We start from the raw sequence: 26,744 nt of genomic DNA on the forward strand, positions 1-26,744 counted from the left end.
CTTTTTGGTAAAGCACGTCATCTCCATGTTTACAGAAAACAAAATGAAGCCTTCAAAGAAAAGAACACCTTCCCCACAGTCAACACCTTCCCCACGTATCAAGCAGTTCAGTGATGTTTTGGGGTTGCTGAGGTTGGGGGGGTCTGAGGGATGAGGTATGGAGTGGCAGAGAGTGGAGTCATCAGCAAAGAGATAGAGAGGATTTTCCAGAGAGTAGGATAGATCATTGATGAAGACCAGAAAAAGCACAGGGCCCAGAACACTGCCTGGGGGAACTCCAGCCTGAACAGGAAGGGGAGATGAGAGAAATCCATTAAGGGCCACATGTTGACTACGACCAGAGAGGAAGTCCGCAAGCCGTGCGTGGAGATTTCCATGGATACCATAGGAGGAGAGTTTGGTTAGCAGAGCGGGGTGCCAGACCGTATCGAAGGCACGTGATATGTCTAGGGAGACATCTCTGACTTCCTCTTTGGCATTGAGAACCTCCATCCATTGTTGATACAGCAGAAGCAGCATGTCCAGAGTAGAGTGACCTGGTCTGAAACCAAATTGATGATCAGAGATCAAGCCATTGGAGTAGAGGAAGGATTTGATATCCAAAGCAATGATGGATTCCATGACTTTGCTGATAATTGGGAGGATGCTGTTTGGTCTGTAGTTGCAAGGATCTGTTTTTGCACCTTTCTTGTGTGAAGCGGTAATGTTGGCTGATTTCCAAACTGAAGGCAGATGACCTTGAACAAAAGAGAGGGTGAAGAGAATAGAGAGTGTGTGTGAAAGAGCGGCAGAGCAGGATTTTAGGACCCGTGGGTTCATGCCATCTGGTCCAGTTACAGAATCAGAGTCGAGGTTTGACAGAAACTTCCCCACCTTGTCAGGAGAGAAGGACACAGATTACAGGAGCAGCTGGGTTCGACTGGGTAAGGTGGTTACAGAGAGAAATGGGTTTGGGACACAAGATTTTGAGGCAAACACAGAGTTGGGCATTCAGCTTTGTCATGTGTGGTGTCAACTGTGTAGCCATTTGAGGTAAGGAGGGGATGGAAGGGGAACAAACACCAGAAACAGATTTGACCAGATGCTCCCAGGATTTGGAGGAAGGAGACAAGTTTGAGAGTTCAGTCTTGAGAGTAGAGAGATAGTGCTTCCTGGCTCTCCTGAGGGTAGAAACACACTTGTTCCGAGCTTGGTGGAAGGAACTGAGATTGCCTTCAGTTGGATTAACCTTCCAAGAGGCAAAGGCAAGTTGTTTCAGGGTAACTGCCTCACCACAAGATTCAGTGTACTATGGACGGGAGGAAGGGTATGACAACTGAAGACGAGATGGGATAAATCTGTGCATGAGACAGAGCAGTTTACTTTGGAAGAATTCCCAGGACGAGTTGATGTCAGAGGCAGTAGAGATGGGAGACCAGTCCAGATGATTGATGGTTGCTTGAAGACCATGCCAGTCGGCCTGAGTGAAATGCCAGACTCGTCGACGCTGAGGAGGCTCTCTGAGAATGGCCAGAGAGATATCCACTTTAACAAGCACATGATCAGAAGAACCGATTGGAGCAGAAGAAGTGCAGCAGACATTTGCAGGGAAGTTTGTCTTAACCAAGTCTAGAAGAGAAGATGCTCCGTTGACTGAGATCCGGGTCGGGAGATTGACAGATTGTGTCAGTCCCAATGAGTCGTAGAAGTCCTTTGCTGAGATGCCATGGCTGGTGAGAGAGGAACCCACACCCAGCCAGCTGGCATGATGACAGTTGATGTCACCACATATGAGGAAGAGAGAGTTGGGATGAGTGGATAGAAGTTGGTCCATGTTGTCAGACAGCGAAATGTAAATGGAGTCATCACTGTTTGGAGGACGGTACAAAACACATATGAACAAAAGGTGGGAGCGGAGAGGTAGCCGTCGCCAGAGGTACTCCTGGGGGTGGGGTTTTTTTTTTTTTTTTTTTTTTTTTTGTATACTGAATCGAGGCTCGTGAAAGAGCTAAAAGATGCAAGGAGAGTTTGGCAGTGCAAGGAGAGCGTGGAGAGATGGCAGTGCAAGGAGAGTGAGGAAGAGAGTTTTTGATAAAGATAGCAACACCACCACCAGGACAAGGCTCAGGTCTATCACACCGGAGGAGGGAGTAACCAGGAAGAGATATTAAGGAATCAGAGACATCTTTAAGGAGGAAGTTTCTGTTAAGCAGATTACGACTGGTTTGACAGAAGCAACCTGTATGGAGAGATCAATCAGGTTTGAGCGAAAGCCCCGGATGTTTGAGGTCCAGTCCATTAAGGAAGAGGGAGGGGGAGGGGGGAGCATCGGGTGCAGGACAGGGGAGGGGAGGGGTAAGGTAAGATAAGGAAGAGGAGGGTAGGGAGAGCTGTTGCTAGTGTGTCAGAAGATTGCAGAAGAGTTCGGAGAAAGGGAAGGATGAGGAGGACAAAAGGTTTGATGGTGGTGGGATGATGCACAGTGAGGGGTTGTTTGAAGGGGGGTGTGGTGGGCATAGCAAAGTAGAAGGTTGGAGGACGTGGAGATATGAGATAGAAGGGAGAGGAAGTGTGGAGGAGGCAGCTTTGAGGAGTAGGGGGGAGGGGGGATAATTGGAGAAAGATGGACAGGGGGGGGGGGGTAGATTTGAAGGGGAGTTGGGAGGGGGGGAGTTTTGAAGGCGATGGGTGAGGGGGGAGCTTTGGAGGGGAGAGGTGAAGGGGGAGTTTTGAAGGAGAGGAGGGAGGGAGGAGATTTGAAGGGGAGGGGCAAGGGGGAGATTTGGAGGGGAGGGGTGAGGGGGGAGCTCTGGAGGGGAGAGGTGAAGGGGGAGTTTTGAAGGGGAGGGGTGAGGGGTGATTTGAAGGGGAGTGCGAGGGGAAGTTTAGGAGGGGAGGGGTGAGGGGGAGTTTAGGAGGGGAGGTGTGAGGGGGGAGAATTGAAAGGAAGGAGTGAGAGGGGAGTTTAGGAGGGGAGGTGTGAGGGGGGAGTTTAGAAAGTGGATGAATAATGAAAAATGAACATTTATTACAAACTGGGTTTATTGTGATTTTCAAGTCAGAGATCCGTTTGAAAACGATAGAGGAGGGGTAGAATGAAGGTGAGTTTTGAGAATGTAGGGAGGAAGAACTGTAGGAGAATGAATTTTTTTTGAAGTGGAATGAATTGAAGAGGAAATTGAAAAAAGCCTTTTAAATAGGAAGAAAAACAGCGTGTTGTAATAAACCACAGAATAAAACACTGCAGGGGAAAGTTTTAACATATTTAAATAATATTTAAACAAAACCGTGAAAAAAAATCTGGGAAAAGTCCCTAAGTGAGGACGTGGATTTGAGAAAGAAGGAGAAAGGGTTGAGAGTATGGAAGAAACTAGAGTTGGAAAGGCTGATGAAAAAGGAGATAAAGGAGGTGTGGCACAAGGCGAGACAAGGGGGTGGGGCACAAGACGAGACAAGGGGGCGAGAGAACAAGCACGTGTCCGTGAGAAGAGAAAGAATTTTTTTTTTTTTTAATTATTATTTTTTGTATCTATATTATAATAGCCGTAGATGATTCTGTCTGTCTGTCTGTTGGGCATCTGTCCGGGGTGTGGCTTACTCAGTTTGCAGAGTAGCTCCACCCATAGCTCCACCCATTCTGGGAGTGGCTTGATATAATTATAAACAAATATCCACCATTTTATTAACTCGCATAGCTTTGAGGCCTGTTTTGTAGGCCCATGGTGTCTTGCTCTCTCTCCCAGTTTTATTTCAAATCAAATTCGATATATCATTTCATTTTTCACAGTCGCTAACATAGTTTTAGACTCGGTTGAAAAAAAACGGGAAGAAAATCCAATGAAAGTTGCCGTTTATAGAACGAAATGAATTCTCAAATGCCTGTAACTTCAAGGCCATTGAGTCTCTCTCACGCCTTTATCTCCAATCTAACTCACCATATGATTTCATTTTTATCGATGGTTTTAGACTCGGTGTCAGCAATAATTGAGAACATTCCACACACGCGGGAAAATGCAGAGATATATTTTTAAAAATCGCGTCATGGTGTATCATACACCGCCCAACATGACACCGACGGCAACGTGTCGATACATATTAAAAATTCGATATATCATTTCATTTTTCCCAGTCGCTAACATAGTTTTAGACTCGGTTGAAAAAAAACGGGAGGAAAATCCGATGAAAGTTGCCGTTTATAGAACGAAATGAATTCTCAAAGGCCTGTAACTTCAAGGCCATTGAGTCTCTCTCACGCCTTTATCTCCAATCTAACTCACCATATGATTTCATTTTTATCGATGGTTTTGGACTCGGTGTCAGCAATAATTGAGAACATTCCACACACGCGGGAAAATGCAAAGATATATTTTTAAAAATCGCGTCATGGTGTATCATACACCGCCCAACATGACACCGACGGCAACGTGTCGACATATATTAAAAATTCGCTTTTGCTTTTCCGTTAAGATGTATTACTTTTTCGTTTGATGACAGTCGTCACAAAAACGTCAACAATGATGCCGACATATATTTCTTCGTTTTTATTTCATTCAACATTATTAGCCGGAAGTAAAATATGTTTCAGGAAATTACCGAGAGATATTTCTTCGTTTTTTTAAATTAGTTATGTGCGCATACACTTTAAATAGGTTTATTTGAAATCTTTAATTTTCCACAATATAATTTACTTGCCATTTATCATTTGATGATTACGAGCCAAATTCCTCTTGAGGATCGTGACAATTCATGCGCTGCGTGGAAACTTCTATTTCCAAAATGAATGAGACGATCGATGAAGAACGCAGACTTGAACAGGATGTAGCAAGAAAACGAATGAGACGGGCGAACGAGTCCATCGACGAACGTCAATGCAAACTTGCGGGGTCACCCATGGGAATCCCACGGGCATGGATGTGTGTGACATTTCGACATATTGAGTTAGATGCTGCACATTCATTTTTACAAAATGGTTACTGGCAAGTCATCAGATCCAGAAATGGTGTAAAAAAAAACCAAAAAAAAAACCACCTTTAGAGGCCATTTTTCCCCGCAAGCGGGGGTTGGCCTTTTTCGGGAACTGTGGTTGTTGTTGTTTTTCGGTCCCCTTTTTGAAGCAATGTTTTACGGCCGGATGCCCTTCCTGACGCCAACCCTTTTTGCCGCCTTTAACGACAAGCAGGGAATTACCAGTGAACTGGTACTCAATGGATGTAATGGATGTAATGGATGTCAAAGGGGTGTAATGAACAGAATTTATTTACGCGCAAGCACGAAAGCAAGACGGGCCGATTTCCGATTCCGACGGGCCGACGGGCGAGACGGGCCGATTTGGAGCAAGAAAAATAACGAGACGGGAGAAAAACGAGAGAAACGAGATGGGGAAAGCCGATTGGAGAGGCGAGTGAGGTGCGATTGGAGAGGCGAGTGAGGAGCGATTGGAGAGGCGAGTGAGGAGCGATTGGAGAGGCGAGTGAGGAGCGATTGGAGAGGCGAGTGAGGAGCGATTGGAGAGGAGAGTGAGGAGTGATTGGAGAGGAGTGTGAGGCGCGATTGGAGAGGAGTGTGAGGCGCGATTGGAGAGGAGTGTGAGGCGCGATTGGAGAGGTGTGTGAGGCACGATTGGAGAGGAGTGTGAGGCGTGATTGGAGAGGTGTGTGAGGCGCGATTGGAGAGGAGTGTGAGGCGTGATTGGAGAGGAGTGTGGCGCGATTGGAGAGGAGTGTGAGGTGCGATTGGAGAGGAGTGATTGGAGGGGAGTGTGGGGCGCGATTGGAGAGGAGTGTGAGGCGTGATTGGAGAGGAGTGTGAGGCGCGATTGGAGAGGAGTGTGAGGCGCGATTGGAGAGGAGTGTGAGGAGCGATTGGAGAGGCGAGTGAGGAGCGATTGGAGAGGCGAGTGAGGAGCGATTGGAGAGGAGAGTGAGGAGTGATTGGAGGGGAGTGTGAGGTGCGATTGGAGAGGAGTGTGAGGCACGATTGGAGAGGAGTGTGAGGCACGATTGGAGAGGAGTGTGAGGCGCGATTGGAGAGGTGTGTGAGGCACGATTGGAGAGGAGTGTGAGGCGCGATTGGAGGAGTGTGAGGCGTGATTGGAGAGGAGTGTGAGGCGCGATTGGAGAGGAGTGTGAGGTGCGATTGGAGAGGAGTGTGAGGCGCGATTGGAGAGGAGTGATTGGAGGGGAGTGTGAGGCGCAATTGGAGAGGAGTGTGAGGAACGATTGGAGAGGAGTGTGAGGCACGATTGGAGAGGAGTGTGAGGCACGATTGGAGAGGAGTGTGAGGCACGATTGGAGAGGCGTGTGAGGGATTGGAGAGGAGAGGAATGTGAGGGATTGGAGAGGAGAGGAGTGCTAGGTGGAGAGAGGAGAGTGTCAGGTGGAGACAGGAGAGTGTCAGGTGGAGAGGAGTGAGAAGTCACATATTATGTGAAATAAATAAATTGTGTTCATCACACCATTTCTGGATCTGATGACTTGCCAGTAACCATTTTGTAAAAATGAATGTGCAGCATCTAACTCAATATGTCGAAATGTCACACACATCCATGCCCGTGGGATTCCCACGGGTGACCCCGCCAGTTTAAAATGTTAGACAAAGGGTAAGATGTTTGTGGGAGGTAGGGGGAGAAAATAAAATAAAAGAAACAAGCAAATACAGCGAAGGAAAAAACTTATATTCACAATATACCGACGGGGGGAGGGATCCTAGAGACCAGGCCACGCATGAGCTGCGAACAAAAAACGACTAATTACACACAAGTTTGCAATAATTACAAAACCAAAACCAACTAGAACACACAATAACACATACGCAAAAAAATAACCAGTGGAAATTTGACATAGACACGAATGGGAAAATACTCAAACTTCGATGCCGTGGAGAGAACAAAGCAAGCCTCCTCTCTCTCGAGGGAGCGGAAGGCGGGGCAAACTGGAGCAGTTTGCACAAGAAGAGTGGGCCAAACTGTCAGTAGAGAGGTGTAGGAAGCTCATTCATGGCTATAGGAAGCACTTGACTGCAGTTATTTTGTCCAAACGCCGTGCTATCAAATATTAAATCCAGGGTGTCAATAATTTTGTCAATAGGCAGGTCAATTTATGACAAACAACCACCTGACCCACAACAAATTGCAACAAAAGGTTTCTCAGTGGTTTTCATCCCTACTGGGTATACTGATCAACAGAAAAAAAGTCTACCAAACTCTGACCTCTGGAAATGGGTTAAAACTGGGTCATTTCAAAGATGGCCACCGCCGGGCTTCAAAATCACTAAAACAGCTATAACTTCTTCAATAATTCTGATAGAAACATAATTGTTGGTTCTAGTCCATGGTTTTAAGGGGTGAGCAATCCACTGGTGTCATTTAATTTCAGATTTGGGCAGTATTTAACCATGTTAACCTGCAATCCAAGATGGCGGCAAAAAAGGAAGGGCGTAAAATCAATAAATTGTCCGTATATAATCAAATCCCTGTTAGGCAATCACCCAACCTTTGAAAACCCCTTTGTTAGAATTTGTTAGTCATCTCCTACCGGTAATTATATGTGATGTACTCCATGTCAGGGGAATATTTTATTAAAATCTGCCCCTCGAAAGTTAAAATCTGCCCTCGAAAGTTTAAAGTCGGTCACATTGCAGATGGTCAAGATTGCCAAGGCAGACTTATGGACTACCAAACTGCTACTGGTCTGTTCCTCAGAGCTCATTGTAGAACAGTAAATCTGTTTTTATTCTACCCCAGGATTTTATGGGTCAAGGAAGTCACTTGTGCAAAAACGGAATTTCCATTGAGCTTTCTGAATCCATAAATCCAAGATGGCAGCCGATTGATATGTTGACTTTTCTTTGATCTCTACTAGTTCAGATTACCATTTTCCGTAACTCAAGCCAATTTTTTTTCATCCATCAATAACAGGAGCAGAGATGGAAAACGACATGTAATCCATCCACGATGACCTCGTTTCTTTGAGGGTTATTGATATAAACTTTGTTTTCATTCCAGGATGTCATATGTTCATCATCGATTGAGTGGTTGTGTCACTGGCTCTGATCTAATTAAGTATCCCCTTCTTCGAATGCTCTTTTCCTGAATGTTTTGTTTTATATCTTACTCAGGTTTGAAGAATGAGTGCTCCTGAGATTTACGAAGATGGGTGTCCAATTTGCAAGGAGAGGCTTGAGAATGGAAGTGACGTTGTGCAAATTCGTCAGAAGGGCGCTGATGGCATCAATGCAGCCAGTGTTCAGAGAGGTGACAACGTTGATGTGGCGGCTGGATGCAAGGTACACACGGACTGTCGTAAACGGTACATAAAGCAACATGACATCCTGAATCAACAGAAGAAACAAGGACCATTCAAACCCTCCATGAAGCGAAGTTCACGTGTGTTGACCGGGCCTTTCAACAGCAAATCTGACTGCTTGTTCTGTGGGACCACAGTGCACCTTGGAAGTTTTGACTACAGTCATGTGAAGACCGACGACTTTGCCAAAACCATTCTGGAGTGCTGTGAGAATCGGTCCGATGATTGGACATTCACAGTGAAAGGGCGGATTGAGTACTATGGTGGAAATCTTCATGCAGCTGACTGCATAATGCATATATAATCATCAGTGCAGTGTCCATTTCCGCACTGGGCGTGACGTACCAGTTCACTTCCGGAACGGACCAGATCCAACAAGTAGGAAATCTGGACGTCCGAGAGATAGTGATCAAGAGCAGGCATTCTCCAGAATGTGTTCGTATCTTGAGATGAATGATGAGGAACAGATGACTGTTTCGTACCTTCGGGGTAAAATGGAGGAGTTTCTTACGGGTGAAAATTCTCTTCCATACACCAACTACTATTTGAAGAACAAAATGAAGGAAAGATATGGGGACTCCATTTATATTGCTGAAGGAGAGGGCCTAAATGACATAGTTACATTCAGGGAGAAAACATCACACATACTCCGGGCTTACTACAAAGATGCACAGCGAGACGGAGATGAAGAGGCACAAAAGAAAGCCATAATCGAGACGGCAGCAAGGCTGATCAAGAGTGATATCAAGACAGATGTACCATCTGTTACTGATCACTACCCAAAATCAGAAGAACTTGAACTCGACTCTGCACTGGCATTCCTTCCAGATACACTTCGAAATATGTTGAACTGTCTGTTCGTTGGAAAAAACATGCAACGTAAAGTGGCTGGTATTGGACAAGCCAGAGTACAAGCAGTCAGACCTCGCACTGTCATTGCACCACTCCAGATTGGTCTCGCCGTGCAGGTTCATCACATATATCGGTCAAAACTCCTTGTGGAAACCCTGTGTAATATGGGGTATGGCTCGTCATATGGTGAATTACTGCGGTTTGAAAAGAATGCGGCAAGCTGTGTCACACCCGATTTGCTACTTGAAGAAACAGGCGTATTTGACCTATCAGTGTTGTTTGCCGGTGACAATGTAGATCACAACATCATCACCATTGATAGCAAAGGTACTTTTCACGGAATGGGCATGATAGCTGCAGTGACTCCTGGTAGAAAAACAAGTCATCTCGTGACGAGGCAAAATATTTCAGAACTGAACATTGTACAGATGTCAAAAATTGATATCAAAGAATATCGCATGGACCCATGTTCTTCGTAACATCAAGTTCCGAGACCTTCCAGATCTCCAAGTCTGTGACATGAGAGTTGACATCTTCTGGGAACTATCCTTCCATTTCAAGGAGACAGTTCCAGGTTGGCAGGGGATGATGCACATCCTTCATCAAGGGCAGACACATCCTGGCGCATCCTCCATTCTGTATTTGCCAATGATTGATATGTACCCAGGCGACAAGTCTTGCATTCTGTCCACTTTGGACTTCCTGTCCAACATGGCCATCAGACACCATGTCCCTCCTGTGATCATGTTTGATCAACCCCTGTACTGGAAAGCTGCTGAGATCATCAGTGCTGCACCAGAGAACAGCTATTTGAAGGGGATCGTGCTTAGGCTGGGTACTTTTCACACATTCATGAATCCGCTTGGAGCAATAGGCACGTTGATGGCGGGTACAGGACTCAAAAACATCCTGGAACTGGTGTACGGTGAAAATGCTGTAGTTCATATGATGTCTGGAAAATCTGTTCAGAGGGCATTCCGTGGCCATCTACTGGTGGACAAGTGTCTCCATCAAATGATTGTGGCATCTGTAGTGGATGAAAATCCTGAGTTCGCGATCCAAGTAGACGAGATTGAGAAAATGTATTCGTCCTTGTTGAAGGGTGACATCTCTCTTGAAAGTCTTGAAGAATCAGCTGCAATTGTACAGATCACTGATGAACTTGAGACGAAGAAATCAGAACTTGGTGCACAATCCAAAACGAGTAAGCTGTGGCTGGGTTATCAGAAGATGCTCCATACTGCTCGGGCAATGATCAAGGCAGATCGCACTGGGTCTTGGAAGGATCACTTGCAAGCTGTTGCTGATGCCTTGCCAATATTTGCAGCAGCTGGACACCACAACTACCTGAAGTCTGCTTACCTCTACATACAAGAAATGGCTGAACTGGAGAGCAAACACCCAGATGTGCATGAGAAGTTTCAAGATGGCTTCCATGTGATCCGGCGAACAAACCAGTTTTGGGCAGGCCTCAGCTGTGATCTAGTCATTGAACAAACACTCATGAGATCACTAAAAAGCACCGGCGGCTTGACTCATGGCAGTAAGATGACAGAGGAACAGCGAGCATTGTGGACAATGTCAGCCCCCGTAACATCTGAGGTCAACATCGCCATGCAGGACTTCAATGACCTCACATACGCAACAAGCGAACAGCATAAAGAAGCAACTGGTGCCAGAATTGAAAGAGACACATCCGACCTCTCGAAGATAAGCACAAAGCTGAACGCATTTTCACCCTTCTCCTCGGATCCTGCATTAAGAAATGTCATCAATGGTATCGTGGCGAACGAAGACATCAACGTGCATGAATATGAATCTGTTGGGAACAAAATCATCGAGAGAATGATTGGACAACCTGTGTTTTCCTTCTCCATCAAGAGGAAAGAGAAAGCCAAGACCCTGGGAAATTCAACTGCTGTCCAGGTTGCTCCTGACAGAACCATCGATCCCAGCTTGCTGTTCCAACGATTCCTGGTGGTATCCCGGACAGGTGATTTGTCACTTGAGGAAGTGATGAGTTTTGAGCTCAGTCCATACCCACCATCCCTCTTTGAGGACAAGATCTTGAGAAAGGCCGACAAACCTCAACTGGCTCAAGCCGTCAGTGACCACTGTACCAAGGCACTGGCATGTGAAGGAGCACCTGACACCACACCTTCAGCACACCTTCAGCACACCTTCAGACTGAAAGGTATGTGCTTGATGGAGGATCCTTGCTGCACAACCTCAAGTGGAAGAAGGGAGATACGTATGGCAAAATAGCCAGAGCATATGCGGACTTCACAACAAAGCACTATGGGGCAGCAACTGTTGTCTTTGATGGCTATGGTGCAGGTCCTTCGATAAAGGATAACACTCAGCAGAGACGGGGACAAACCAACAGCTATCCGACTGTGGACTTCACCAGAGAAACCGAATTTGACGGAAAGAGAGATGAATTCCTATCCATTGGCAGTAACAAGCAATAACTGATCACCTTAATAGGTGATCAGCTGAAGGAAGTGGGCTGCACAGTTATTCAGGCAGAAGGGGACGCTGATGTGGACATTGCAAAGACAGCAGTAAACAGCACAATTCTGCATTCCACCGCACTAATCGGAGAGGACACGGATTTGTTGATGCTTCTGCTCCATTACTGTATGACAGATGGGAAACCACTATATTTCAGATCAGACAACCAGTCAAGAAGCAATCTGAAAGTATACGACATCAATCGGATGAAGCATCTTCTCGGGAATAAGTTGTGCACCCAACTATTATTCCTGCACTCCTTCACAGGATGTGATTCAACGTCTCGTGTGTATGGCGTTGGGAAGAAATCAGTCTTTCAGAAACTCGTGAAAGATGATCAAGTCCTCGAGTTGTGTGCAGATACATTCACTTCGAGAGGCATGAGCCTCGCTGAAATAGAGAACCTTGGCAGCCAAGCGATGACCGTTATATTTGGTGGGGAGAGCACATGTTCTCTGGCAGCCATGCGTTACAACATATTCACCAAGAAGGTCGCTGCTGCTAAGTCTTTCGTTACACCTGAACGTCTTCCCCCAACGGAATCTGCCACCAAGTTTCATTGTCTCCGAGTGTACTACCAGGTCATGGTTTGGATGGGGATGGAGAGTGACCTCGATCCTCTGGACTGGGGCTGGGGACTTGAAAACAATCGATTCGTACCCATCATGACTGCCATGAATGCTGCACCAGACACTCTTCTGAAGATGATACACTGCAACTGCACCACAGCTTGTGGTACGCCCCGTTGCAGCTGCAGAAAGAATGGGCTTCCATGTACGTCTGCATGTGGATCGTGCCAAGTGACGTGTTGTGTCAATCCGCTAAATCAAGTCTCTGAGGAACTAGAGGACAGTGATGAGGACTGAACTGAGGCAGTGTAATGGACATAACATTCTTGGATGAAAACGTAACCTAAACTGTCATTATGTAATGTCCACGAATAAATATATCAGTGACACCTGGTGTTCAGTCATTTTGGTACTGACGGGCATTTTTTGACATAAAGATGAAGTTTTGCAGGTTTAATATTGAGCATCTTGCAACTGTCAATCTGTCATGATACACATGAAAAATACAATCTAGACAGCAAAGATTATAAAATTAGGATTTACAAATAACAAAATTCAGAAATGAAATACAACTGAAAAAAAAGTAGATGAGACGGTACCTCAGTGGTATTGGACTGAGTATCCGATCACCAGGTCGCAGATTTGTATCCAGGCCTGCTCAGGATTGGGTTTCAAAGATATTTATCTATCATTAGACCCAGCATTCTCTCGGACCCAGCATTCTCTCGGTCTAGTTTATCATATGAGAGATGCACAAAAGTGACCCAACCATATCATTCATACATTATTGCCTTTCGAGATAGGGGATATATTATATAATGGACAATTTATTGATTTTTCGGTCTTGAATTTTTGCCGCCATCTTGGATTTCAGGTTAAATACTGCCCAGATCTGAAATTACATGACACCAGTGAATTGCTCATCCCTTAAAACCATGGACTAGAACCAACAATTATGTTTCTATCAGAATTATTGAAGAAGTTATAGCTGTTTTAGTGATTTTGAAGCCCGGCGGCGGCCATCTTTGAAATGACCCAGTTTTAACCCATTTCTGGAGGTCAGATTTTGGTAGACTTTTTTTCTGTTGATCAGTATACCCAGTAGGGATGAAAACCACTGAGAAACCTTTTGTTGCAATTTGTTGTGGGTCAGGTGGTATATCGACCTGCCTACAATGCAATTTCTTTTTATTTTCTGATTTAAAAGGATATATTAAGTTCTGAATCAAAAACAAAGGTTCTGCACTATCAACAGTGAAATAAAGAATTGTGGAGACCAAATACTTCAGTCAATTTCAACTTATTTTTTGAGAAAATTGTGAGTTATTTGAGAAAATGCAGGGGTGCCAATATTTTTGGCCACTACTGCATTTAATCAAACTGTATTTCACATGTGCATGGTTATGCATTCAGAATTCATATTTTACGTGGTGAATAAATTGTTTTCGTGACTCGGGAACCTATCCCCCATTTTTCCATTGAAACAATGCCCCACTATTCGCGGTTTCGCTATTCGCAGATTTTCCAGGAACGTATCCCCCACGAATAGCGGGGTCCGAGGGTACAACATAAATCCACAAACACACCATTGATGCGCACGCATCCTATGGCATCTATTTGATATATAGATCAATCTCATCTGTCAGGGTGTAGATGCCGCCATAAACAGAATGAAAAAGTAAGAGAACCAGAAGCATAGGGCCGAATTTACGAAAAGCGCTTAGCAAGAGTCTTGCTAACACACACTTAACCCTTAAAGGCTGACAAAAAACATTATTGTACGAGCACAGGTAATCGCCCATCTAAATAGCAATTAATGGGCTAATCGCCCATCTAAATAGGCCTTTGTTGTCTATGTCTAAACAGCCAATTAGCCTGTGAAACACCGCATACATCTCCAACATCCAATGAAAATGACGCGCTTACATAGAATCGCAGCAATGCGGACAATTATTGTTGAAGGGGATTCAGCGCATTGCTCATCGTAGGTCGATCCAGGCCATCTAACACAAGATTGAGAATCCACAAAATGATTCCTTCTTTTTTTTCTTTTTCTTTTTTTTACTGTTCTCCCCTCTGGTCTGGTGCTCCTGCCTCACACCTAGCTCGTCTTCACGCTGTTGAAACCAAAGCTTTCAGAATCATTGGAATCTCCCGCAATGAAGCTAACTCCAAAGGCATTTCACTCACTCAAGGCAGGCAGGTTGGTGGTCTTTCTGTCTTCTACCGACTCCTATCTGGCCTAGCTCCCCCAGCTCTATCTGTGCTCTGTCCCCCAAATATTCCTACAGGTCGCACAAGATTTGCCAGAAACCCTCTTCTGGTGAAATTGCCAAAATCAAGACTCTCTGCTCACCTTCACTCTTTCATTCCCCTTTTCTCCCGCCTCTGGAACAAACTCCCTCACTCTCTTCAATCCCACTCCTCCCTCCAGGTCTTTAAAACAGCTGTTCACCACCATCTCTTGTCTTCCCCCATCAAAAACCTTGATCTCTTCTACCCTCTTTAATTCACCCCAGATCCACTTTTTTTTTTTGGAATTCCCGACTTCTTTCTTTCCTGGAAGTTCCAGTAGTGTCCATGTGTTTTATACCTTTCCCAACCCCCTCCCCGTCACTCTTAGATGATCACTCTTCGGCGATTGGTGACTAACTTTGAACAGTTGACAGTCGCAATCAGTTGACAATTTTGTTGACGATTGAACAGTTGACAATCACACGAATAGCGATTCTACACGTTTAACTCTTAAACGCCTTTTCAAAATTTGGCCCATAATGTTTTGCAATGGTAACAAGGCAAAATATACTGCACAGACATTTGTGAAAAAGTAAAATCACATCCCAAAGTAAGGTAAAAAGAAGACGGCAGAATTGCAGGGGTCTTACTGTGACTGTGCAATGCAACCAGGCACAACAACTTCAGGACCCCAGTCACCAGGAACAACGGATGTCAGAGCGACAATATTTACAGCCACATCAGCTGTGTGACCACCAGGCAACCTGGGCAAAAGGTCCAGGATTCTGTCAGCCAAGGTGTCACCATGGTGAGCCACTGCCCCTGCAATGAACATAAGAAATAAATAAATAATGTTCAGAAAGCCAACCTGTGTAATAGTAGCGAGAATCATACAGTGGAGATTGATGAGTGAAGGGGGGAAAAAAGAAGTTCACAAAATGATGTAATTCTACATGCAAAAAAAAAAGACATACATTTAGGGCCAAATTTAGGAAAGGAACTTGGCGAGCATCTTGCTAACACAAGCTTAACGATAAAAAACATTGTTGTACGCACGAAGATAATCACCCATTTAGATAGCAATTTATGAAGGGAGATAAACAGCTGTTGAGTTGTGCACGTCTAAACAGAGCCGTTTAGCTTGTGAAACACTGCAATATCTCAAACAGCCAATTGAAATGATGCACGTGCATAGAATCACAGTGGGACAATTGTTGGAGGGGATTCAGTGCATTGCTCCTCAGCGCAAGTTGTTCCAGGTCATCTTACACCAGATTCAGCAGCCAATATAATGATGATTCCTTCGAGAGTCTAATGCTGGACAAATTTAATATTGCCACACTCCTCTAGAGGCTTGCATATATCCTCGAAGACTCTCAATGCACTTCGGCAAACTGCCCTATTCCTATCCTCTTCTGCCTCCTCTTAAGCAAATTCAAGCACTCTTAACGCATCCATATTCACCGTCCCATGTAAATTGCCAATTATAAGCCATGCAATGCTTGCATCAAGGCCTTAAATGTACTCTTAAACATGCCCTCGCTGACACGTAAAAGATTCTTTGTTACTTCAACGCTTATGACGAGGTAATGATCATGCATTAGATAATCACTCTTCGGCGATTGGCAACTAACTTGGTACGGATGATCATCCATCACACAATTAGCAATTCTACACTCGTCTAACTCGTAAACACCTTTTGCAAATTTGGCCCTTAACATTTCAATACTGTATTGTAGATTAGAACAAAGGTCAATTGAAAATATACTTATGCGAAACAAACACCAGACAGTCCCATTTGAGGTCACTGCATTAGAGAAGAAAAGTTTTTATTTTATCAAAATATCGAACAAATTAGAGGCAGAATAAAAGCAGAAATCCACCAATGGTACTGCAGCATGTCTGCTAAAGAGGGGGTACCCCGGCTGGAATAATAACCTTTGTCATCATAGCTAAAACTGACCTCGGAGTTGTGGAGTTTATAAAAACATGTGATGGCAAGCTGAAAAGTCATGGCAATTTGCAAATAAATCCATTTTCCAATGTGGCCACCATCCATAAATCCGAGTGCCTTTCCTCGCATATTTAAGCATGAAAAACAACAATTTTGGTCAAGGAGTCCAATATAAATGCTGAAAAGAAAACGTCAGATGAAGAGTTATTGATGTTCCATCATGTTACGCCAATGCAGAAGCCAAATATTACATCCCAAAACTGCTCGATGCATAAGCTCTTACCATGCTGAAGAACTCCATTTTGATATACAGATTACTTAAACAGGAACTATTCTTGTTTTTTTAGATAAATGAAGAACTAGCAGGGATACCCGGCGTTGCGCTGTGCTGTTCTAATCCTGCTGGCATTTTGAAGAAATCAAATTGAGTTTTTTTTTAACACTGCTCCTGTCCTATTCCATCTCCAGCCGCTGCGTGACATCATCGCCGGGCACCGAAGGGGGCCCGACGATGATGCACTGAAAGGGAGTACTCAGTTTTCACTCTGTTTGCTGTTTTGTTTGTTTTTTCCCGGGCAATATCTTAGCCATCCTTTGAGATAGGAAGCTGAAATTTGGGCACAATAGTGAGCACGTGCTTTGGAAATAAAAGGTATTTCTTATTTATGGATTAATCAATTAATTATTTAATTCTTATCCATTAATGAAGTACTTTTTTTATTTCCTTTCTCATCAGGGCCCGTATTCATAAACGTACTCAAGTCAAAGTATAACACTTAAGTACCTCCTAAATTAGGTTTTACGAACAAGTGGTATTCAATATGCTACTTACCTAATGTATTACACTCAACTTCATGCTTATATTTGAGACACCTCCAGGGGTGTCTTAAGTGAACGTAAGTTGGCCACACACTGTATATTCTGTCCACTTTCGACCAGACAGCGAAGAGGAATGGCTGCATTGTTTCTGATAGCACAAGAACGGCTGGTTCGACGGCGTGCAATTCGTCGAGAACGAGTATTTCGTGACCGACTTCATCCTCTAGATGAGTACGATGATGTCGAACTATACCAACGATACCGCCTTAACCGGCAAACGATTTTGGATGTTATTGATGTTATTGGTGATAATCTTGATCCATTGACATTGCGAAACCACGCATTGCCAAGGGAACTTAAGGTTTTGGCAGCTATACGTTTCTATGCGACCGGAGCCTTTCAGCTGACAGCAGGAGATACAGTGCATGTATCACAACCAACGATGAGTCGAATTGTCTCTCAAGTCAGCCATGCATTGCTTCCTTTACTGCAGGCTGTCGTCAAATTTCCAAAGGATCGAGACATTCCCAACATAGTTGAAGAGTTTCATATTATTGCAAATTTTCCCGGGGTTCTTGGCATAGTTGACGGGACACACGTTTGCATTTTAGGTCCCACCCAGCACGAGTGGCGATATGTTAACCGGAAAAACTATTATTCAATAAACACTCAATAAACTATAGATGCCGATTCATCAATGTCGTTGCCAAGTGGCTGGGAAGTACCCACGACTCAGTTATTCTGAGGGAAAGTGGACTTTCCACAATATTCGAGGAACGGAATGGTGATGAAGTGCTATTAGGTGACAGTGGGTACCCCGTGCGACCATGGTTAATGACGCCATTTCTCAACCCAAATACACCGCAGCAACGTAGATACAATAGAGCTCACAAGAAAACAAGGTATTTGGTGGAAAGAGGAATGGGACAGTGGAAAAGACACTTTCATTGTCTTCATGGGATGTTGAGATAAACAATAGCATTTGGTTTTGAACCCAGTTATGTAGTCCCGTCCTTATGTCATATGGCACTCAGCCCAACCACAGAAACTGACACAATCGTGCAAGAAATGTGATCATTAACCCTTGCAACGGCCAGTCAAAACGGTTAGGTGTTATGCCTATAATCACCAAAGGATCGAGGACCAAAGGATCATTTGACTCAGGTGTCACACTGAGTGTGGTGTAACACTTAAGGTAATTTATGAATACCGACATAAGTCTTAGACCTAAGTAAGTGTCACACTTGGAGTTTAAGTGTACTTAACATAAGAACGTTTATGAATACGGGCCCTAGGCAATATGTCGGGCACCTTTTGAGCTAGGAAGCTGATATTTGTACACGACAGTGACCAAGTGATGTGGCTATAAAGGATATTTTTGATTTATTGATGAATCAATTAATTCTTTGTTGATTGATTAATCGATTAATTTAATTTTTTGGAATTAAATATTTAATTAATTTTCAAAAAGTGACAGATCCGGATAAAACGGTGGTGGGTTTAGGTATGCCATTAGCCAATTGATTAAGAAATTCATTATTTTACGATTATTAATTTATTTTAATTAATTACGCAATTAATCAATCAATTATTGTACACGTCTCCCTCCCAATACCGTCTCTATGTGCTGCACGGCGGCATTGGCAAGCGCCCTGGCAAAACCGTGCGCTGGAAGATATGATATTTATTTATTTGGCATGGGGTTGTACTTTGAATTTTTTCTTTGAATTTTTACTTTGTACTTTTAATTTTTTCTGCTGTATTTGTACTTGTTTGTATTTTTGCAGGGGCCTAAAACACTTCCCTACACCCACTAAGGAATGGCGTCAGGGATCATGTAATATTACATTTCACATAGCTACAAAGTCTTAAGCAGTATAAAGTGATTTAAAAAAATCCAACTTCTTTTTTTTTCAAAATTTCCAAATTGATTTTACCAAAAACACTCCACGACACTCATTGATGAACCTATGAGAGTTTGACAAAGATCTACTCAGCCATCTCTGAGAAAAATGGCGACACACACAGACACATATCTATCTTATAGTATAGATCGAGAATCCAGGGCAATTGGTTGAGCTGTAAAATTTGATGTATCGGTGTCTAAAAGGCATTGACTGGAAAGATTTGATAGTGCAAAACATGTTTTGTTTGAACATGTTTGAAGCCATCCAGTGGAAAATCTCCTGGTGTTTCTCCTGATCTGAGAATAATCCAGTCCATATGACACTCTTCAAAAATAATTTGAAGTCAATGGCTGACATGCATAAAACCGTTAAAGTAAAAAAAGACCGAAAGTCTAACAGCAGCGTAGCCAGGCTTGTTTAATACTTTAATTGAAGAGGATAGTATGACCGGGGTGGAGATTCCTTCTTTACATATACATGGAAAAAACAACAAAAAAAAAAATACACCTTTAGAGGCCATTTTTCCCCGCAAGCGGGGGTTGGCCTTTTTCGGGGACCGTGGTTGTTGTTGTTTTTTGGTTCCCCTTTTTGAAGCAATGTTTTACGGCCGGATGCTCTTCCTGCCGCCAACCCTTTTTGTCGCCTTTTTACGACAAACAGGGAATTACCAGTGAACTGGTACTCAATTTGGAATGACAGGCTGAGTCAACCCCCCTGGCGTTAATTCAGCGATCGACCGGGATTCGAACCCGGGATTCGAACCCAGGATCCTAGGATCCTAAGCTGGCACCCTAGCCGCTAGCCCAACACCAGGCTGTACATATACATGTAGATGTAGCATATTACATATAGCATATACATATTACATATAGCCTACCCCGAGTAATTCTATTTTTACATATAGCCTAGGTTTGTTGTAATGTATATATTAGTGAACTATAAAAGGTGCATTTAAAGTATTTTAGTCTATTTAAAGTATTTTTTAGTTCTTTAAAAAATATTTTAAAGCAACATTTTGTGAGCTATTAACTCTCCAAGTTTCACTCTCGATCTGCTCCTGAGTTTATATGATGTTGTAGCGACCCATGGGTCCCCCAAGCGAGACCAACAACAGAATCTCCTTGCTCCAGCCGGTGACGTAACCGGCGGGCAAACCACGGCGCCGGGGTGGCCGGTTACGTGACCACCAAAGCGTGCCGCGCGTGTGGTTATAATCCTTTGCACCTGTCGGTCACGTGACCACCAAAGCGCGCCTCGCCTGAGGCGTGGCTTTCGGTTTCGGTTGTGCTTTCTGGTTGTGATATATATGCAGCCCGATAAACGGGCTTTTTAGAGTTCCCGAGTTGGTTTTTACAATAAACATCTTCTCGGACGAGTTTGTGTCTTGCCCGTCACTTCGTCCGTCTCAAGCAAGAGCCCTGTTCTTCACTGGTGACCCCGACTGCCCCCGAACGGATTCGGGGGCTGCGAACGGACACGGCAAGCGCGTCCTAGCCAGGGAAGCCACCTACACTGGTGACGCCGGCTTCTCCTGCACGGCTTCGGGCGCAGTTTCGACCGCGGTTTCGACATGCCGGAGTTTCGGTAACGACGACGGCCATGACTATGAGGTTCGCGCACCGCGCTCGGCTCCTCCTCTACGACCGGAGGGGCGAACCTATTCCAAGACCCTCCGAAGGCACGGCTGCTTCGTCACCTTCGCGCGCACTGACGTTGGCGGAACGGCTGCTTCGTCACCTTCGCACGCACTGACGTTCGCGGCATGGCTGTTTCGTCACCTTTGCGCGCGCTGACGTTCGCGGCACGGCTGCTTCGTCACCCTCGCGCACCTACAACTCCAACCGCAACTACTTCTCCGACCCTGCATCCTCGGGAGGCCCGCGAGGAACCTCGGCAGCGTCCCCCGAGGCCTTAACCAGCCCCTCGGTTGGCTCACCCGCTTTTCGCGTGCACCGCTCGAGCCTTCTCGGCACTGCACCCGCGAACTGCAACCTCGGGAGGCCCGCGAGGAACCTCGGCAGCCTCCCCCGAGGACTTGCCCGGCCCCTCGGCCGCCCCCCGTCCACTGCACCCCCCGTCCGACCACCCGCCACCACACCGGACCCCCCCCCCCCCCCGCGACTGGCCAAGGGTCGTTTCGGTCGGGTCATCCGGACCGCCCTCAGGTTGACCTTCCTGGATCAAGTCCATTCTGGGGGAGCGTGTGTAGCGACCCATGGGTCCCCCAAGCGAGACCAACAACAGAATCTCCTTGCTCCAGCCGGTGACGTAACCGGCGGGCAAACCACGGCGCCGGGGTGGCCGGTCACGTGACCACCAAAGCCTGCCGCACGTGCGGTTATAATCCTTTGCACCTGTCGGTCACGTGACCGCCAAAGCGCGCCTCACCTGAGAGGCGTGGCTTTCGGTTTCGGTTGTGCTTTCTGGTTGTGATATATATGCAGCCCGATAAACGGGCTTTTTAGAGTTCCCGAGTTGGTTTTTACAATAAACATCTTCTTGGACGAGTTTGTGTCTTGCCCGTCACTTCGTCCATCTCAAGCAAGAGCCCTGCTCTTCAATGTCACGATAAACAACGTTGCGGGTTAGTCGGCCTGCAGCATGTGCAGTTCATCTCCTCATCTGAAATTCACTCTGGTTGACAAAGATGCGCAGATCGAGTGGGTCTCCTACTCTACTCGCTGCAATGTACAGCTGTCCGTATGTAAAAACACACGACATGTTCAGCCTGTAGGGCATATAAATAAAAATGGCGATCGGTGGGGTCAGCCGTTGTACGCCATAATGACATCATCGACGTAATGACGTAGCGTGATGGAAGGACACAAAACTGCCCGTACTTAAATATATAACAGATGATATATTTAAACCTCCAGTAACATTGCAGTCACAACGAAGCGAATAGTGTTACGATTAGATTTATATATTTTTAAACAATTTATGATGATAATTTTAACAATCTGTGTGTTTCACATAGAATGAAAACGTCAAGGTAGAGCATGTGATATATGAGAGGTTAGACGATATGTTCGGCCTGAACGGCATAGGAATCAAAATGGCGGAGTGTGGAGTCAGCCGTTGTACGCAGTAATGGCATCAGACGTAATCACATCACCCTGTCATGTGACCAGATCCTCAGCTCTGATTGATATACATTTGAGGGGACATACATACATACGGACGGACGGACAAACACTGTTCTAGATGGCTTGCTCGTTTCCGTGGATGGGCAAGTGATGTATTTAAGACCTCTTGCAATAAACTGCAAGAAGAAGGTGCCTCTCAAGCAAGTCCTATCATATGAAAATGCCCCCATGCCTCTCAGTCTCTTCACAGAAGAGGGGCTCATGAATTCCAACGTAAAATCAGATTTCAAGCACAAACTTGAAGAGTGTGTACCAGGTGAGAAGACCAATCAGATAGATGGATATGATGCTGTCATTTTTAATGGACATGTCATCATAAAGATACCAGCACCTCCCCCAAAGTCATCCAAGATTACATTTTGGGAAATGGCCAAGCGATTTTGCCACTATACAATGCAGAAACTTCCACGTGGGTCTGCAGATTGCATCCAGATTCATGTTGTCTTTGTCAGATATATAGGGTCGAGTATAAAGGATCAAATCAAAGTAAAACAGGGAGGTGTTTAAGGTGGCTGGCTTGAGGTATCAAGGTCCCCAAGTTCCTGTCATGCCGTTGAATTAACAGCAGGTGGGGTCACCAGTGAACTCAGCCTGTCATCCTTCTGCGGTCGGCAAAATGCCCACGGCACTAATGGATTTACGATCTACGAACCGCGCTCTTTGTTTATCACGTACAGCCATACTCGAAAAATCTGAATTAGCCGACGTTGGGGCCCAAAAGCATCCGATTAACTGCCGATACGACACCATCTTACGACGCCATCGTATTGGCGTCTGCTTGGCGAAGGCGAAGGCAAAAGCAAGCCGTCCACTGAGTGGACAATCCCAGAGTGGTGCTATGCCGATTCCTATTATGAATCCATTCATTTTTCAAAAGTATATCGTAGCGTTGTCATTTAAGTAGATTGCAATAAATACGTTGTTCATATACGCACTCTTCATTCTCATCTTTCTTCCTAACTCTTACTTGGACAAGCAAATCCCCTATGCCATCCATAATGGTACACTCTATCCATACACCACATCCTCCCTTCCGTGGATGTTCCACGGGTTTCGGCTAGTCATCATTATTGTTACTAGGGCATGCCCGTACTATATATATATCTAAAATTATATCCCCCCCCCTCTATTTACATGAAATGGTTTGGTCCAAAGCGAACGGCTTGCGAGTACGGTGACAATCCCCCCCCTCTATTTACATGAAATGGTTTGGTCCAAAGCGAACGGCTTGCGAGTACGGTGACAATCCCCCCCCCTCTATTTACATGAAATGGTTTGGTCCAAAGCGAACGGCTTGCGGAGTTTGGTAAAGAAATCGCCATAGCGTGCACAAACGCGCAGGAAAGCGAAAGAATCGCAAATTAGTTTTAATTAGTTTTAAAACATAGTTTAACGCCAACATAGTTTGCCAACGTGAAATAAATGAATACGCTCTCAAATGTGCCGTCCGAGGCAGAGTCTGTTCGCCACGTTCGGCACACGTGATAGCTCGCTGCTCTCTGATTGGTTGAATCGTTTTTTGGACATAGCTCGGTAACTACTTGTCCGATTAATATGAAACCTTGAAAAGGCACATCCTCGGGTCCCCAGCAATATACCTGGCAAGTTTCAAGTATATCGGACCCGTGGTTGTCGAGAAACAGCGGTCACAGACAGACACACAGAGATTACTGGCATTATAGATAGACTAGGGCATGCCCGTACTATATATACTAGGGCATGCCCGTACTATATATATATCTAAAATTATATCCCCCCCCTCTATTTACATGAAATGGTTTGGTCCAAAGCGAACGGCTTGCGAGTACGGTGACAATCCCCCCCCCTCTATTTACATGAAATGGTTTGGTCCAAAGCGAACGGCTTGCGAGTACGGTGACAATCCCCCCCCCCCCCTCTATTTACATGAAATGGTTTGGTCCAAAGCGAACGGCTTGCGGAGTTTGGTAAAGAAATCGCCATCGCGTGCACAAACGCGCAGGAAAGCGAATGAATCGCAAATTAGTTTTAATTAGTTTTAAAACATAGTTTAACGGCAACATAGTTTTCCAACGTGAAATAAATGAATACGCTCTCAAATGTGCCGTCCGAGGCAGAGTCTGTTCGCCACGTTCGGCACACGTGATAGCTCGCTGCTCTCTGATTGGTTGAATCGTTTTTTGGACATAGCTCGGTAACTACTTCTCCGATTAATATGAAACCTTGAAAAGGCACATCCTCGGGTCCCCAGCAATATACCTGGCAAGTTTAAAGTATATCGGACCCGTGGTTGTCGAGAAACAGCGGTCACAGACATACAGACATACAAACATACAAACATACACACAGAGATTACTGGAATTATAGATAGATATCTAAAATTATATCCCCCCCCCTCTATTTACATGAAATGGTTTGGTTGATTCGCAAAGCCAAAGCGAACGGCTTGCGAGTACGGTGACAATCCCCCCCCCCTCTATTTACATGAAATGGTTTGGTCCAAAGCGAACGGCTTGCGAGTACGGTGACAATCCCCCCCCCCCCCCTCTATTTACATGAAATGGTTTGGTCCAAAGCGAACGGCTTGCGAGTACGGTGACAATCCCCCCCCTCTATTTACATGAAATGGTTTGGTCCAAAGCGAACGGCTTGCGGAGTTTGGCAAAGAAATCGCCATAGCGTGCACAAACGCGCAGGAAAGCGAAAGAATCGCAAATTAGTTTTAATTAGTTTTAAAACATAGTTTAACGCCAACATAGCGGCAACATAGTTTGCCAACGGGAAATAAATGAATACGCTCTCAAATGTGCCGTCCGAGGCAGAGTCTGTTCGCCACGTTCGGCACACGTGATAGCTCGCTGCTCTCTGATTGGTTGAATCGTTTTTTGGACATAGCTCGGTAACTACTTCTCCGATTAATATGAAACCTTGAAAAGGCACATCCTCAGGTCCCCAGCAATATACCTGGCAAGTTTCAAGTATATCGGACCCGTGGTTGTCGAGAAACAGCGGTCACAGACAGACACACAGAGATTACTGGCATTATAGATAGAAGATAAGACCCCTACTGGTTTCACCAGAGGAGACTATAGATTTGCTCTGTCTGTCCATTTTATGTGTGGTTTTCGGACTTTATTCTCCTTGCCCTTTAACATTTTCAACTGAAACTTGGTACATGGCTTTATAAGTTACAGAACAAGTTTGAGTTTAGGGGCGTTTCACCAATTTTCCATTTTCAATCAGTTTTTAAAATTTTCAAAATTTTAGTTTTTCAATCAGTTCTGCCCTTTTTGAACTTAGAAAATATCACTTCAATAGGGGACATGTATTGCAAAGCAATTCTCGATCTTGTTACTCTCGCCAGAGGAGAGGGTAATATGCATTTGGTTCCATTTGTTACTTGGCAATTTTTTTTTTTTTTGTTTGACAAGTATGTTGATTGTGTGTGTGTGTGTGTGTGTGTGTGTGTGTGTGTGTGTGTGTGTGTGTGTGTGTGTGTGTGTGTGTGTGTGTGTGTGTGTGTGTGTGTGTGTGTGTGTCCGCTCACTTATATTTACCTAGAGGTCACAATTTTAAACCAATCTTCACGAAACTTCACCAAATGGTAAAGTTCGTGGTCCAACAAAATCCTATATATTTTGAGGTCAAAAGGTCAACATTGGCCAAAGCTCAAACACCTTTTTTCAAATTTCTAAAATCCTTAATTTTCATCCGATTCATTTGAAATTTGAATAGGATTTACATATCAGCGAACTGAATTAAACCACCAACTATTTTTGAGATCAACATAGGCCAAAAGGTCAACATAGGCCAAAGGTCAACCACCTTTTTTTTTTAATTCCTAAAATCCTCAATTTTCATTCAATTGACTTGAAATTTGAATGGGATTTTCAGATCAGCTAACTGAATTAAACCACTAACTATTTTGCAGATCAACATAGGCCAAAAGGTCAACATAGGCTAAAGATCAACCAATTCTTTCAAATTTCTAAAATCCTCAATTTTCATCAGATTTCCTTAATTTGAAGACAATTTGCATATCAGGTCACATAATTCAACCACCAATTATTTGTGCGGTCAAAAGGATACTCTATCGAGTGCCATTCTACTTTGTTCTCTTTTGCCAAGTGTCGCTCTATGAGCGATTTATCATTTGTCTGTCTGTTTGTTTGTTTGTTTTTTCACCATAATGTGCCAAAGCAGATCACAATTTTTGCACATTATATTTTGTCAAGAGAGCACCTCTATAAAGTATGTTCAATTAGAATGTATGACGTCGATAAAATACGTTCTATAAACCACACAAAACAAGTCCTGGTGAGGGTCTGTAATCTCTGATTGCCCTTTCTAGTTACTTTTGTGATTAGAAGCGGCCTTAGAAAAACGGCATGATAAGCTATCTTAACGCTGATTTGGGCCAAGGTGGAAAACCCCATTGGGGTTGGGAGGCAACTGCAGTCGCGACAACCTCCATTGTGTGACCCTTA

At 44.6% G+C, this 26,744-nt stretch overlaps 1 protein-coding gene across 1 annotated transcript in view; it reads right to left on the reverse strand.

Annotated features, from left to right (window-relative positions):
- SCFD2 (sec1 family domain containing 2) overlaps positions 1-26,744 on the reverse strand; it is a 211,041-nt gene that overhangs the window by 182,452 nt on the left and 1,845 nt on the right. The window contains exon 3 of the mRNA XM_068113940.2: positions 15,103-15,274. Within this exon, the coding sequence (XP_067970041.1) occupies positions 15,103-15,274 (172 nt within the window). The remainder of the gene's footprint in view (positions 1-15,102; positions 15,275-26,744) is intronic.

This window comes from Myxine glutinosa, chromosome 4 (assembly GCF_964187855.1).
Source record: "Myxine glutinosa chromosome 4, kmMyxGlut1.1, whole genome shotgun sequence".
Classification (NCBI taxonomy): domain Eukaryota; kingdom Metazoa; phylum Chordata; class Myxini; order Myxiniformes; family Myxinidae; genus Myxine; species Myxine glutinosa.